General features: G+C 40.7%; 1 protein-coding gene across 1 annotated transcript in view; it reads left to right on the top strand.

Moving 5' to 3' along the window:
- The first annotated feature begins 12668 nt into the window (after positions 1–12668).
- The window catches only part of LOC115794829 (TGF-beta receptor type-2-like), a 36524-nt gene continuing 33355 nt past the window's right edge, over positions 12669–15837 (top strand). Inside the window, exon 1 of the mRNA XM_030750490.1 lies at positions 12669–12901. Within this exon, the coding sequence (XP_030606350.1) occupies positions 12817–12901 (85 nt within the window). The 5' untranslated portion in view covers positions 12669–12816. The remainder of the gene's footprint in view (positions 12902–15837) is intronic.

Raw genomic sequence — 15837 nt, forward strand, 5'->3', positions numbered from 1 at the left:
TTCTTCAGTTCACGTTGCTTACATCATCAGATTAGGTGATCAGAATCATGCTTTAAAATGAGTCTTCATGCTGAACAATGACCAACTTTAGCTTGCATCCTTTTAACCCTGCTGGCTAACATCAATATCAGTTCTGGACAATTTTGCTAAATGCAGATAGGCATGATTAGTTATGGTTAGGGAAGCATCGTTCATCATGTTCATCATCTTCTTCTCACTTCAGGGGTTGCCATAGACAGTTCATCTGCCTATGTACATATATTAAAGAAAGTTTATAGTTTGTGTTTGGGTACAAGCTTTAATCCCTCCTTATACACTGCCAAAAACTGGCAAAAACACAAAGTCTTAAAGGTGGCTCAAGATTTTTGCACAGTACTGTAAACATATATGCTCCATGATCACTGTCCTGACCCCCGCTCTTCTACACCGTACGTCAAGGCCATATTACCAAGGGTGAGGGATTCATTTCAGAAGTTGAGAGACCAAAAAGCAACTGAAAAATGTATCATTCTGGAGTGAAGGCCAAACTGCCCACATTATGTATGAAAAGTATATTTTCACACACTTTTCCACACAGAGTGGAAACGGCATCACGTGCACTAGTATGCAAAAAGCTTCAAACTAGTGCATGTGATATTATATGATATTATGCACTGGTTATGATATAGAAACAATTGCTCAAAAATCCAGTTCTGTTAAATATACATCATAGCTTTTAAAAATGAAGAGGTGGATAGTGTTCTGCTTGATTTATGCTAGCCTGCTTTACAGCCTCACCTCTGTAACCTGTATTAGATAGATAGATAGATAGATAGATAGATAGATAGATAGATAGATAGATAGATAGATAGATAGATAGATAGAGATAGATAGATAGATAGAATAGATAGATAGATAGATAGATAGATAAGATAGATAGATAGATAGTAGATAGATAGATAGATAGTGTTGTGTTCAGTTTATTTCCCCTGGCTTATTCATCTAGTCAATCAGCATCACCTGTGTTCCGACTGTTTCCTCTTCCCTCATCAGTCCTCTGTGTATTAAGTCCAGCGTTTTCGGTGCTGTTGTCATGCCGTTGTCTTGTCTTCATCTCTGTCCTGTTCTTCGTTTCCCATGCTGTATCTCTGTCAGTTTCCCTTGTTTTCTAGAGCTCAAGTGGAGTTCATTTCTGTCTGCATTTTTTGCCTACTGGTCCTGCCCAGTCCGGCCTTTGTTTAGCTCAGCCGAATAAAGCTGAGTTTATATCTACCTCTGTCTGGCGTATCCTGCATTGGGTCCTCCTTCCTGCCTGCCACACAGCTGATCCATGACAGATCATTATCCTGTGCTCCAGTGTATCAGTATGAACCCTTTTCATTTTGAAAACTTCATGAATTTCCTCTAACACAGCCTCTGGCGGGAATTTTGCTCTGCTCCTTCTGAATCTAATGACATGACGAGGAATGCTAGAAATGACATGGAATGGAATAAAATCCTTTTCAACTTTGTTTCTCACAGAGCATTATGAAAAGAGTTATTTGCTGAACAATGCTCCTTCCTCAACCCTGCTGGGTGGAGGATACTGCTGGGTAGGAAGAAGAATTACATGTGGGGTGAAGGGTACTTCCCAAGCACTAAGAACTGCTGAGTGAGTGTATGATGAAAGGGTCTGAGTTACCACTGAGGCCAATGTGAACGTGAATGACCTCTATATCCTTATGGAGAATGACTCCTTTCTGGACGCAAAACAGTGCTGTAAACAATGGACAGAGAAGCAAAACATGAGGGGAAGAAAAAATAGAAAAGCAAGCCGTGATGGCCAATGTCAGCTGAAACTAATGGAGTCCAGTACTGGATGTGATGATATTCGATTGTTGTGTTCTCCTACAAAAAAACATTTCTCCACTTAAGCAATAAAGGTCGGTAGGTTGATGAAAATCTGTGTATGGATGAGTTGTGTCAGCAGCTTTATCAGTCATTCATTCAGTTCTTCCTCTGTGCCTTGTGTTGTGGTTAATTTAATGAACAGCACAGAGCCATATGCTGCACCAATACCCCCCCAGTCTACAAGACAACAGGTGGACATGCACACATGCACGCTTATCTCCAAAGGGCTCTTTTTAATTAGTAGTGTGAATGTGTGTGTGTTTGTGTGTGTGTGTGTCTGTGTGTCTGTGTGTCTGTGTGTCTGTGTGTTGGGTGTGTTTGTGTGAGTGTTTTTGTGTGAAAGTATGTATCTGGGTGAGTAATGGAGCTGTGGTAGGAGCTGGTGGATACAGAGCTCTGGAGTCAGATCCCTCTGAGTCAGGATCACAACTTTCAGAAGCTGAGCTTGTTTACTTTTCACTCTTTGGTAATGGGAATTTCTTTTTCTTTAATCTGGTAGCTAAATTCAAAACAATCCTACTTCCTGTCTTATTTAGAGGGAGATGAGGCACTGCACTGCAAGACACAATGGCATGTATGGACATGTCAAAAAGACTCAGACTGGGTGAGAAAGAGCTGTACTTTGAAATGCTTAAAATATATTTTTATTCTGTTTTTCCCATGAGATTTTTTTTTTTGATAAATTGCTATTGGCCCCAAAAAACTATTAGAAATTATGAATTAATATGTACCAACATATTCATCTGATACTCTCCAGATGGTATTGCATTGTGGATCAAAAGCCTGACAGTACTTTGCTTCTGCATTTGTATTTCTATCAACTTTGACAAGATCTCCGACACCACTGTCTGAAATACAGCCCCCAAACCCTGACAGAGCCTCCACCGTGTTTTACAGATGGCTGCAGACACTCACTGTTGTACCTCTCTCCTGACCTCCTCTGTACAATTTGAACCATTTCAAAGTTGGATTCATCACTCCTTAAGGCCTGTTGCTACTTGTGTAATCTGACACTGTGTAATTTGGCATACCTCAGCCTTTTCACTCTTTTTCCTTCCTTAAAAATGGCTATTGTCAGCCACCCTCCCACTGAGACTGTTTCTGATGAGGTTTCAGGGGCTGATGTATCTCTCAGGTCCTGTGTTTGGTCTTTGCTGGATTTTTTTCTTGTTTCTTAAGGAAAAGACTTTCAGATAGTGTTCATCTGCTGTAGATAGATTTTCTTCTTTTGCCCTCCACTTGTCCAGTTCCTCACAGTTTTTTTTTTAAGGACACACTGCTCACCATACCAAGTATGCCAAGTTTTCAGGTAGCCTCATTAGGAATCCCCTTGTTGGTGCAAGAAGACAGTTTTCAAACTAAAGAAATGGGAACAAATGATGTTCTTTTGCAACAGGCTGCTAGTACCAGGACACAATTTAAAGTGGGCTCTTTGCTGTTACATGCAGACAGCATTGGTTAGGTGCTGTTTTTATGCTTGAATGATTCATAGATCAGTGTTAAGTGGCTTAGCAGTCAAATTGGCCAGGTACAAGGACTGGACTGAAAATAAGTTAAAAAAGCAGCCAATGTCCAAAGAAAACATTTTGAAAGAACTTCAGAAAGCCTGATAAACTATCACCAAAGCCTCACATATATAAAGAATTGAGGGTTGGCTCAAGACTTTTGCACACTATGTTATACTTGGCTACGTTATACTTGTATGCAATATGCCTATCCACTACACTGTTTGTGGTTCAAACACTAAATTGAGTGGCTCTGCTGAGCCACTCAATTTAGTGTTTGAGGGTTTTTTTTTTTTCCTGTACTTTCTTCGTGAATACATTTGACCTTCTTTCAAATTATTTAAAAAAAACCTGTTACAAAAATATCCTGAACATCTCTCCCCATTCAGGAGAAGGGTAGAGCCACAAGACACAGAGTGGACTAATTAAGTGGGAGGAGGAAAAAAATTATTTTGAAAATTTTCTCTCTAACCCCTCCAGAGACAATTTACCAACAAATCATAGCAAAGTCGTCTTTTTCAAACATTATCTCCCTCAGAGCTAACAGACCTAGAATCTATATTCGGTTAAGTGAAAAGAGTGCCATCACCCTGCTGCTTTTTATTTTCAAAATAAAAGCCCCAGGATGGAAACTGAGTAGGATTCTTTTGAAAAACAAAAGTCTCCAATTATTTGCTGGGTGTTATGAAGTGGCTTTTACACAGTATCAGCTACTATCTCCCTTTTATAGCCAACATATTTACTTCATCTTTGTTACCAACAAGCTACAGGCCAAGTGGTAACAACAATCCTGACTGTTATTGTTGTCCATCAGGGATAAAAAAAAGTAATCATTCTGACATACAGTACACGTTTGACTGGTACTGTAAATACATAAATATAAAGTTAATATGTAGTGCTGACTTCTTCTCAGTCTTTGTCTCCTGTTTCAGTGTCTGTGAACCTTCCCTGCAGATCTCTAGCTCAGGGGTCTGCAACCTGCAGCTCCGGAGCCGCATGCGGCTCTTTCAGGCTTAAGCTGCGACTCTGTGTGACTCTGTGTTGTAAACTGGCACTATATAAATAAAATTGAACTGTATTGTCTCCATACTTCTGCATTTGGGTCCAAATTCTGCAATTCCCGGCACGGATATCACTCCTCTTTTGGAACAGTTCTGACTGGTCAGACGATCATTTTCTGCTTCTAATCAGACATAGATAAGTGCCAAATAGACTGGTTGTTTGCTCCTTTAAATATTTGCACAGAGTTGTTTTCTGTGTGTGTGTGTGTGTGTGTGTGTGTGTGTGTGTGTGTGTGTGTGTGTGTGTGTGGTGTGTGTGTGTGTGTGTGTGTGTGTGTGTGTGTGTGTGTGTCAGATACCATCCTGAGCTCAGGTTTCTGTGTAAATTCTTTCGATCATGTCTACAGCTGTTCTCAACATTCCAAACTGGAGTCCGCTGGACTTCCCGGAGCTCACACACGCATACACACAAACACACTTCTGCATCATGCTACTGTGCACAAAGGTCATCTGTGTTCTTTGGTAGTCTTAGTTAAAGTAATAGTGTTAATACTATGAATTATTTCAAGCTTGTGCTGCCTCATAAGCAAGCAGTGAAACATTGAGTGCCTGTGCTTTACGGGGGATTGCTGCCACAACTGTGTACTTGAATTAGCCACTAGCAAGGAGTATATTATTCAAAAGCAGCGACTACTTGTTGAGCAAGTTGCCTAGGTGACAAGTGAGGACGACATCAAGGAATGCAAGTGTGCTGATAGAGGCAAAGTGAAAAAAAAAGAGGGCCAGATGTGACTCATTTGCAGTTATTTCTGTTACGTGCAACAAACGTGTGTGTGCACTGGATTGTAAATGTTAATGCATGATGGTTGCTGTGTAATAAGTAGCACAAGCAGGGACTTTACATAGTCAGTGGTATGACACCCACTTCACACCGCACATTTAGTTTAACATTAAAAAACATTTCATTCTGACTTTCATCCATTTCAGGCAACAGCAGTGAGTAACTTGCAGCTTCCTGTGGGCGGGTCTTTCTTTGAAATGTGATTCAAACCTACAATAGTTTTCTTTTGACTTCACTGAAAACACATTGGATATTTCTTATGTAGTACAGTATAATATCATATCACTGCTTCTCAATAGTGTTCCAAGGCTAAAGGTGTGCCATGAAGCAAGTACAGATGTACTGTGGAATTTTGTGACAACCATAGTTTATTAATCTATTACCATATACAGCTTCCACCCACAGTCTAAATACATGCATGTGAGGTTGTCTGGTGATTCTTAAACTGTCCTAGGTGTGAGTGTGAGCACGGATGGTTGCCTACCTCGCCGTGTTAGCTCTGTGATGGACTAGTAACTTCTCCAGGGTATACTCACACACACATCATCTGTCAGGAGAGGTCTGGCCTACTTTAAAAGATCACTGGATGTAAACTAGAGGCAGCAAAAGCTGTTTTAGATTGTGTGGAAGTTTCTGGTCAGCTGATGGAAGAAGGTTGTACAGTCATGGAGAGGCAACACTGCATCAAAAAACTGCGAGTAAATTTGTGGTCCAGATGCTACAAATGGGATATCAGTCAGTGTCTTCCATTGATAGTACAATCAAAAGATGTGATGACACAGTGTGCAGATATCAACACAGGTATGTCTTGTCTTTCGGTGTACCTTACCTTAAACAAAAGTTTGAAAACCACTGTATTTTATTGGTGACAAGCCAGCTAATTAGATATGAAGTGAACATATTAGTGTGTGAAAAAGGAAAAATAAAAGTATCAGAATGCTACAATATCTTTAAATCTTAATGTCATTCCAGTAGAATCAGTAAAACTAATTTGAATCTCCATCATATCACAGAGATCTGCATCAAAATCAAACAGCAAATCAAAGTGCAGCAGTGTGATACTCCTTTATAGCTGAAAAAAATATCCTTTTTAAGAAGCTGAAGTTTCCAAATGTTCAGATTTCATCTGGGTAAAAAAGAAAAAAAAAAAAGGAAGAAAATGAGCTATTTCTTTCATGTTTGAATGCTTCACTGTCTGTATCTTTGGACTATTACTACCCATGCCCCTTTCAGCAAAGGCAACATTTAAATATAGCGAGCCATAACCAGTCATGATTTATTAGTTTCAGGTCTGAAAGGTGCCACGGTTGTCCCCGGCATTATAATTTAAGCATAGTGCTGGCCTGTGAGCCTGTTATGTTCAAAGCTTACGGTGATGTTAGCCACATTAGCTGACCAACATGCTAACACCAATTATTTTCCTGTTATTACAGGCACATTGCCATAAAACTTAAAAGTAATCCATAATAACCCATAAAATAAATCCACTGGGTGCTCATTTCCTCAGATGCATGGAGCCTTGTGCTTGCTCTCATAGTTTACAGCAGAGTGCATCATGAGCTTGGCTAAATGACAAAGTTGAATGTTACACCAGAGTGGACTCTACTAGTGGCGTGTCCAAGGGGAGTGACTGTGGGCTACAGTTGTGACATTGTAACAAAGTCCCAATGGTGCGTTTACTTGCCACTCTGGGTACTTACCTGTCCACTTGCCATCTGTCCAAACTTGGATCCATATAATTAATACACAACCTACTGTCAGTTACTAGAATTAATTTTCCTTAAACAGAATCAGAATCAGAATCAGAATCTTTATTGTCATTGTACACAGAAGTTGCACAACGAAATTTAAAATGCATTCCTTTTAGGTGCCTCAGACAATAAATAATAAAATAATAAAAATATGAGTGATAAAAATGATTACTAAAATGGGTCCTGATGACAAGCCAATAAAACAGGAAGGCAGCCACAAAAGCTGTTTAATAAATGGTCAAATTTCAAATTCTTGCCAATCCAAACTGGAACCAACCTATTTTTTTCTCACTCTGGACCAGCTGTCAGGAGTGTTTTAAGTGCCTTACATGGTTGGAGGCTTCAAAGTGGCAGTAATTGGCTGTGAATTGGTTTCATTTTTTTTTTTTCCAGTGAGGCTGTTTATTATTTGGATTTAAGTAAATTTCAAGTCAAGTAAAAAAATTTTTACATGTATGAAATTGCACCATTGCCTCAGGAAGTATTACAGTTTATAGTACAAGTAACACTCTCTATCCTTAGAGATTTGATTTGAATAAGGAAAAACTCTCCCAAATATTCCAGTTCCTTAAAAACCAGGAAGACAAATTCATGGACAGGCTGTAAACATGTATTATTAGGTGTGTGAGCTGGGAGGATGGTGAGCAACTTACAGGTCAAAGGCAATATATGCACAAGGAAAGAAAGTTTTAATAGTTGTATTCTCACTTGTGAAAGTACACGCTGCAACCCCCCCCCCCCCCCCCCCATTCCCACTGTGGTAAGAAACAAAACTCCCACACAGGCAGCGGGGTGGGTGTGGGTGGGAGGGTGTTTCCTGCTGGTTCTGCATTACAAGAGAGCATGTAGTATAAAACAAAGCGCAGAAAAATTACCAGATCCTAAAAATAAAAATTTGTAATTAATTTAATTAGCCTGAATCTGTCAGATAAGCTGTAACATACATTGTGCCTGCTTTCATTGGGACATCCTTTTCCCTGTTGACTTCACATCAGCAGTTAAGAAAAAGGCCTCCTCTCATCGTGTCACCCTGAAAGCATTTCAAACACATTAATATGAGAGCGGAGAATGCCTGGATTGTGTTACAAGGATCTAAATCAATGTTGACATTTGGTATGAATAAAGAAGTGTGCTCATAATTGTTCTGAAAGCTCTTTTGGCAAAGCTTACCCTTCTGGTTGCACAACCGTCTGATAAGGGAGAGTAGCTAGAACCAACAATTCTGGCTTTTATCATATTGTACACTTGGACTCATACGCAACCCCTTAAAGTGGGTAATTCTGTTTTCTGAAAGCATATTAATTAAGGCCTTTGAACAGCCAGACAAAGTTTAATAACATACTGTATATGATATAATCCAACTGTGGTAAACCTGGCGATTTTTTTGGCATCATCATGTTGCTGAAGTGATTACCAAGCTTCAGTTTGCCCATCGATGCACTCGCAGTCTGTTGTGACATTTTAAACATTTTAGCTTCTGCAGCACAGAAACACAAAAGGCCAGATCAATTTCCATCTTGATTGTTGGGATGGGGTTCCCACCCTTCTTACCACATGCACTACTATGGGTCCATCACACAGTAAAGTGGTAAATTCATCCATGTAAACACTGGAAAGACAAAAAAGGTGTTTGCTTGCCTGGACATACCAATTTCCTGATCATTCCTTTCTCTTCACTCCCCATTTAAACCACTTATTTTGACCGTATTTGATTGTAAGACCAGGATTTTTCTCATCAGAGATGCAGCTCCATAGTATGGTGGTTTACACATTTGCCGAGCAGGTAAAAGACCCCTGGTTTAGTCCTGGGAGGGAACTCTAAAACCTTCACAGTGATTTGCAGATTTTGAGTAGCCTTCCATATGTAGCTTATCAGGAAACAGTACAGTAAATATCAGCTGTGTTGAATTCAACATTTGATTGCTATTGTGTAACTTTACTGAGTAAATCAAAATTAACATTCAGCTCTGCAGCCAAATGAACTACAGGGCTCGATGGATGATTTTGTCCCAGAGCCAGAGCCTCAAATGAAGTGTATCTGCTTATAAGTCTCCCGAGGCCAAAGAAACAAAACAGATACCACATGAATCAAAAATATTCTTTTAATAGCTCTCCAAAAAGTCTGTCCCATCTGTGTCCAAGTTTCCATGATTGCAAAAATTCCCTGGTCCAGAAAACATCAGGATGTTAACCATCAAGGACATGAAGAAACTGCTCTGATGGTTTAAATGTGTTGAGATTTTATGGAGTCAATCATTTACCAGCACGTTCAAGTTGATATTGAGCTTGTTGGGCCTGTTGCACATGGTAGTGACAGTTGGAATTAATACGGAATAGATTAAACACTCACTCACACACTGACTCATCCTATACATTGTTCCAGCTTTGGGAATCCATTTACCACTAACAACCTCTTCACTGAATGCACTCCTGTGATCTCAGTGCACAACTACAGTCTTGAGCTACAGTTGGAGTTTTCATGGAAATAAATTGTTCCTTGTTTTTGGACTCTCTGACTAATAGAGTTTTCACATAATTCTGACCACTTCCTCAGATCCACCAGCAATCAGTGGTCAGCAAAATTCAGTGCTGTGGATCATTTACCAGTTTATGCGCACTGGGATATCTGGTGTGGTTGACAGTGATCTATCGGGACTTTTTTCTTTCTCTGGGTTTCAGTATTAGTTGCAGATCCTTGAGAATTAAAAGTCTGATATATTAATTGATTTGTATCTAGAATGTATACAGACAGTATAAATCAAACGCTTGCCGAAAAATGGCCAGTAAGATTGCGTGGCATTGTTTGGGTCTGCATGATGCCTTTCTATAACTATTTAAACTATGGAAAATCTGCAGCACCGTCATTTTGAAAGACGCCCTCAGGTAGCTGAGAACAGCACCAGATATCCCAGACTGAGATGAAACAGTTTTAAAATTATGCACAAGACATTTAAAAGTATTTAATTTGTTGGAATGAGGACATAAAGGAAAGGTCCAAAAGTCATATAACATGTTTCCTAAGTTTTTACTAAGGAATATGTAAAACACAAGCCACTGCAGGTTAATAATAGCAGCAGATGAAAATGTCTGAATCATAAACATAAAACAACAACATAACAAACAACAATACCAGAGAACAGGCATGTTCTCACACCAAAAGAAGATCCAGGCCAAAAACCCCAGAAAATCCCCACTAATTAAAAAAATAAAAATCTTTTTTTAGACTTTAAGGGAAACTCAGTGTATTTGTAGCTCCTGCCTATAAAACATATTCTACTATTGCTGTCACAGGGGACCTCAAAACCAAACAGAGTCCCCGGGCCCTGACCTGTGGCTTTAGGAGCGGGACTCTAGAGGACTGGTACAGAAGAGGGGTCGGCAAGGGGCTGTGAGACTCTGGAGAGTGTGTGGCTCAGTTCCAGTGTTGGTAGAGAGCAGCATGTTCAGACTTGCAGCATCAATTGAGCAGGCAGATGGGCTCAGCTTCATTACCACTCTGTCATTGAGCTCAGTGTCTGTGCTGCCAACACTGCCGTTAGTCAGTCAGCAAGCTTGTCAGTTGCATACACCCACACACACACACACACACACACACACACACACACACACACACACACATGCACAGACAAGTCAGTGTGCCGGTATTCCCACGAGAACACATAAATTTTAGAATTTTATAGTCAATCAGTTTCAGTTTTGATTACGAGACTCTCTGTGGGATTCAGGCAGGACTGATCTACATGTATATGATCATGCACGTGGGGTCATTGGACACCTGCGATTCTGATGTTCAGGTCAACCTGTTTTGAGACATACTGTTGTGAAAAGAACCTCAGAGCACTGACTCAAATATTGTGCTTATAATGAATTTATGATGTTCATTTCCAGTTCCGTAGTGTTGCTCTTGGACTCTATGAGAGAAGGTTGCATGATTTACAGTTACAAATATGTTGTTACTATTCTGGGCCTTGTTGCAGCCCCTCAGATCATCCACTGTCTGAAACAAGCTGTTTTACTGCAGCTCACAGCCTTGGTTTCAGAACAAAACACTGTGAGATGCCTGTTCCTTGTGATTTGGCATTATATAAATTAATAAAATAAAATAAATTCAACCAGGCAAGGTGTTACCACCTCCTCCACAGGCTAGAGTGAAGCTACATAGCAGAGCAAAGTCCAACAATGGATGGAAGCAGGACAGGACCTCCTCCTCACTGAGTCTTGATGCTGATGGCAAAGATGATGCAGGTGGAGACTTGAATGAGGATCTGACCAGGATGAAATGGAGATAGGGTGGAGGTGGGCTGCATGAACGACAGCCTGAACAGCAGAAAGACAGAAGAGCGTTGAGATTTAAAACACACGGGACAGCGGCTGATTGGCTCGCAGAAGACGGGCAAGAAAATGATTGGACCAGAGTGATGATGACTCAGCTGAGTCAGACAGACTGTTGTATATAAAGTCAAATGGCTCTGCTTTTGTCAAATGGCATAGTATCTCTCTGCACTGTTGCTTATAATTGACTTTACACAATAAAAACACCTTAGAAAAAATAGAATTATAATATAGGTAGCCTGATTGTAAGCATGCCCGTTATCGTCATGAAAAATGTAGTCGCAGGACGTTTGGTCCACCTATCGACATAAGACCGCCTTCTCTTGCATTAGCCAAAGACACAGCTTCATGCTGGTCTCTGTTGATGAAACAATTCCTCTGTAAAGTGGTTTGAAGAAATAAACACTTGCATATATACTGTATGATAGAAATCCCAGAAAAGCACAATAGGTATACTGTTAGTATAATTTTGAGGTATGCTTGTTTCTTTTTGTGGGTATTCCAACTTTATGCTTGTCTAGTTTTCACTTTCAGAGGGAACAAGAGAATTTTTATGGAGTATACTTATACTTGCAATGATTCATTTCTTACTTAGTCCCTTGCTTAAAAGAAATGAAGCTAATCAGATGGTTTCCAGATGGCATGATTCAAAATCTGATGGTGCTGTAAATCTGCATTCATATCACTTTTTACCACACACTGAATGCAGCCCCAAACTGTGACACAGATGACTGTCCTGATTTCCTCTGCACATACTGATAACGACCTTCATCCACTTAACCACGGATTTAATAGTTTAAGTCATTAACTATGTTTAAAAAAAAAAAAAAAAAAAACTATTAGTGAGGTGGCTGCTAAAACTCAGCTGTATTGTCATTATTCTGCTATGACTTTGAGAAGAGAATAATTCCATTTAATGAGAAATGCTTCTTTATTCTAATTATAGTATGACAAGAAGTGTGAATGGCTTAAATATAGTAAAATATAGAATGTCTCTTTTCAAAGATAAGAATCCAAAATAATGCCAGATAGACTTTTCAGTCATTGTTGCATGTTGTAAGAAAAACAAAGGTCTTTATTCCCGTGTATAAAACATGTTGTTCACTCTGTGCTGCGATCTGTAAGTGTACACTGTCTGAAAAGGTACTCTAAATCTAGCTGGCAAATTTTCACAGCTCAGAGACTATTTAAATGTATAATGACTTGTTTATCGTTCCAGTTTCCAGTATTTGGGTAGGCGGTTACACACACACACACACACACACACACGGAGAGAGAGAGAGAGAGAGAGAGAGAGCCCCTCCTGCCGCCTCCGGTTTCCTGTCAAAGCAGAGTGAGTGCGTTTGCGTATTTACGGTGTGCGTGTGTGTGTATGGATGGTTCAGCAGTGACTCTCCAGCTGCTGAGCGGAGTGGAGCGCACCGCACAACGGGCACGCAAAGCTAACACCCTCCGCGGGACTCTTTTACTTTAACTTTAATGTGAATGAGAATCTTGGAACAGGGGGACGCGGAAACATGAAGGGACGGCGCTGCTCTCTAAGTGTTTGGGGAGCTTTATCTGTCTTTCTCGTATCTGTCTTGCTGGAGTCCAGGGCTGCCGGTGAGTTAAACATTCTCCAAACTTTGACAAAGTCTCTGCTTGTTCACTGTTAGAAGCTCGCTGCACTCAGCGTTAATGCCAGCGGCGGTGTATTTAAAGCGAACCCGGATTCCTGTAGTTTAAATGGGCCTGGGGACAGTTTTCCCTCCAGTACGTTACGCGTGGCTCTCCGGAGAGCCGAGAAAAGCGAGGCGTAACAGGTGACTCACGTAGCGGGCTGATACACTGCTCAGTTATGCTTCCTATGCAGCCTAAAGCATATCCAGTGCACTAAAAAACTTTCCCTGTCACAGTCTGATAACCTTTCACTGCAGTGTAGATAAATGATCTGGTGGTTATCTAAAGGTCACAGGATTCAGTAGACTGATTATTTTAAACGAGGTTTCTGAACAATTAAAAAGTTACGTGTCTGAAAATCATGGTCCAAAGGGATTTGTGTTGTACAGCCTCACACTCGTGTTTAACGCATGCAGCCTCTTGCTCATGCAGAACTTTTGCTCAGCCACTGACTGCTTTAACTTTAAAGGGTCACTCCGCCTGGTTTACGCACGATGCTCTTAAGACATGCACAGCGTGCATTATAAACATGGATGAGGACATGTAACACACGTGGTGTCCCATCAAATGCACTAAAAACCTGCATTATAAAAGTTGATAAAAGGACATAAATTTATGTATCTTCTACGTTCAGTATTTGAGTCCCTCGACAGAATAAAGCTAAATAGTGTGACTGACCCGTTAGGATAGAGGAAAAAACACACTGACTTGTTTCAGTTCCTTACTGAAGCATTTTCATTCTTTGTGGACCATTCCATCAGGTGGAAAGTCCTGTATATCATTTTATACAACATTTTAAATACAGTTCTAAAGAGGTCTGGAACACTGGTTAGGCCTCCAGTTCCTCTGTTCCTACAGGATCACAGTGAAGAAGTGTTTTTATCCATTAGGAATTTCACTTTCCTTGTAAGCTGTTTGCATGGCAGCACTGCTGCCTTCCCTCCTGTGTGTCAACACCGTCAGTTAAATAGACTTGGCCACTTTCCATCTGTCACACCATGATAACTGTAATGTCAGTAAACCGCAGAAACTTCCCCTTGTTGACATGTGGTTGGATCAACTGTGGCATAATATTGATAAGAAGATGAAAACTCAAGTCGTATCTTTTGTTGTCCTCATTAGACTTCTCCTTCCCTTCTTCCCCCTGTCTCCTGTTTGTTCCTGCCCTCCTCCCACAGCGGGGCCTATTTTGAACCTGGAAATCCCGCATACCACAGGGACTGTGTGGTCTTGCTGCATTATGTGGCACAAATAGACATACATGCACAAGCAAAGAAAGACATTAAAAACTTCCACCCACACTCCCTCATATGCCTAGTACACGTGAAAACACAACCACTCACACACACATGCGCACACATACACACTTATTCCATGTTATTCCTCCAGAATACCTCAAGCTGCAGGAAGCTCCTCGCCACTATCCCAGTGCTGGAGCAGCTTGACATCTCTGGTTATCCAAACAGCAGAGCTGGACCGTGCTGTTTTTACCTTCTTCTTCTTTGCTTGCTTCCAACTGATGTCCATAACCATCCGCTCAGCAGGATGTCACAGGAAGGTCCCGTCTTCCTTCCTTTCCACGGAATCTTCATCGCGTTGGGGCAGATGTCACTGTGCATTTACCAATCCTTGTCCTCAGACAATACATTTTTTTGCATTGTATTTTGAAGTTGTTAGTCATGGAAAAACAGATGAAACTGATCAGTAGGCTTTATTGAAAAGGGGATTTGTACAACTCAAGATGTATATTCTGATTAGAGAGCTCTTCTTGTGTGGGGGCCAGGTTTACACTGACTGTACTGTGTTTGAGCCTGGAGAAGAGAGAGGCTGTCTGAGGTGACTTCCTTTGATTCTTTTTAGCCATATTTGTCGAATCTTCACTCTCGATTCGCTTCGCTGGAGTATTCGGGTCTTAGAGAAGAAGGAGGGATGGTGGCAGAGGGGAGGCTGAGAGAGAGAGAGTTAAAGAGGAGGAAGATAAAGACGGGGAGGAATGAGAGGATTAGGGCCAAACTGGAGTGAGAGGTGGATTAAAAGAGGTGGGAGGATAACTTTCAGGAGCAGAGGGGGAGAGCTGAGCCGCCTGCTGTGGCAGTTATGTAGCCCCGAGCAGCCTTCTGCCAGTTGTCTGCACATTTCAGTGACAGGGCTGCGGGGAAAAGAATAAGGGTTCTTGTTTCCGCTCAGATATTTTCACATTTTTATTTGCTGTATTGCTCCAGAAAAGTGTCAGTGGTTAAAAATCTATTAAAGGGGTTTTACGAGATTAAATCTGGAAGAACTGTTGCTTCACACTGGAATGTGTGCTCATTAAGCCAAGCATACTCCCATACCTGAAAGCATAGTTGAAATGTCAGCATATTAAATACTCTGAAATCATTTTTTTAATGGTATACTTTGTTTTTTCATGTGTGAGCCTGTGTGAGTGCAGAAATCTCTCACTTCAGCGTTAAAGCAGGACTCCGGTACTCACAGTGAGAGCGTATTCGATTTGGAGCCCGTTATTTCAGGGTCTTGACGTGATACACACCTATCAAATGTTTGCCTGGTGTGCAAATTTTTCACTTTTTCCAGCAGTCCTTCCTGTATAATGGTGATAAACTGCAGTCAGGTTTCCTGTCTGTCCTTCCATCCACAGTTAGCTCGTGTCCTCAGTGGTTTGGAAAAATGAGGAAAGAGGAAGAGAAGCAGCGAGGGAGTAGCTTAGCTGATATGACGGTGTGCTCTGTATCCTTTTAGTTAGCATTTCTCTTTCTATACATGGATTTTAGATGTTAGAAAACACTGGATGTGATGGCATGCTGCACGTTTTTGCTGTAGATAGTGATAGACTTATAGACTTATATAGATATATACAGATATATAAGTTTACATAATAT

The sequence above is a fragment of the Archocentrus centrarchus genome, chromosome 16, assembly GCF_007364275.1.
Source record: "Archocentrus centrarchus isolate MPI-CPG fArcCen1 chromosome 16, fArcCen1, whole genome shotgun sequence".
NCBI lineage: Eukaryota > Metazoa > Chordata > Actinopteri > Cichliformes > Cichlidae > Archocentrus > Archocentrus centrarchus.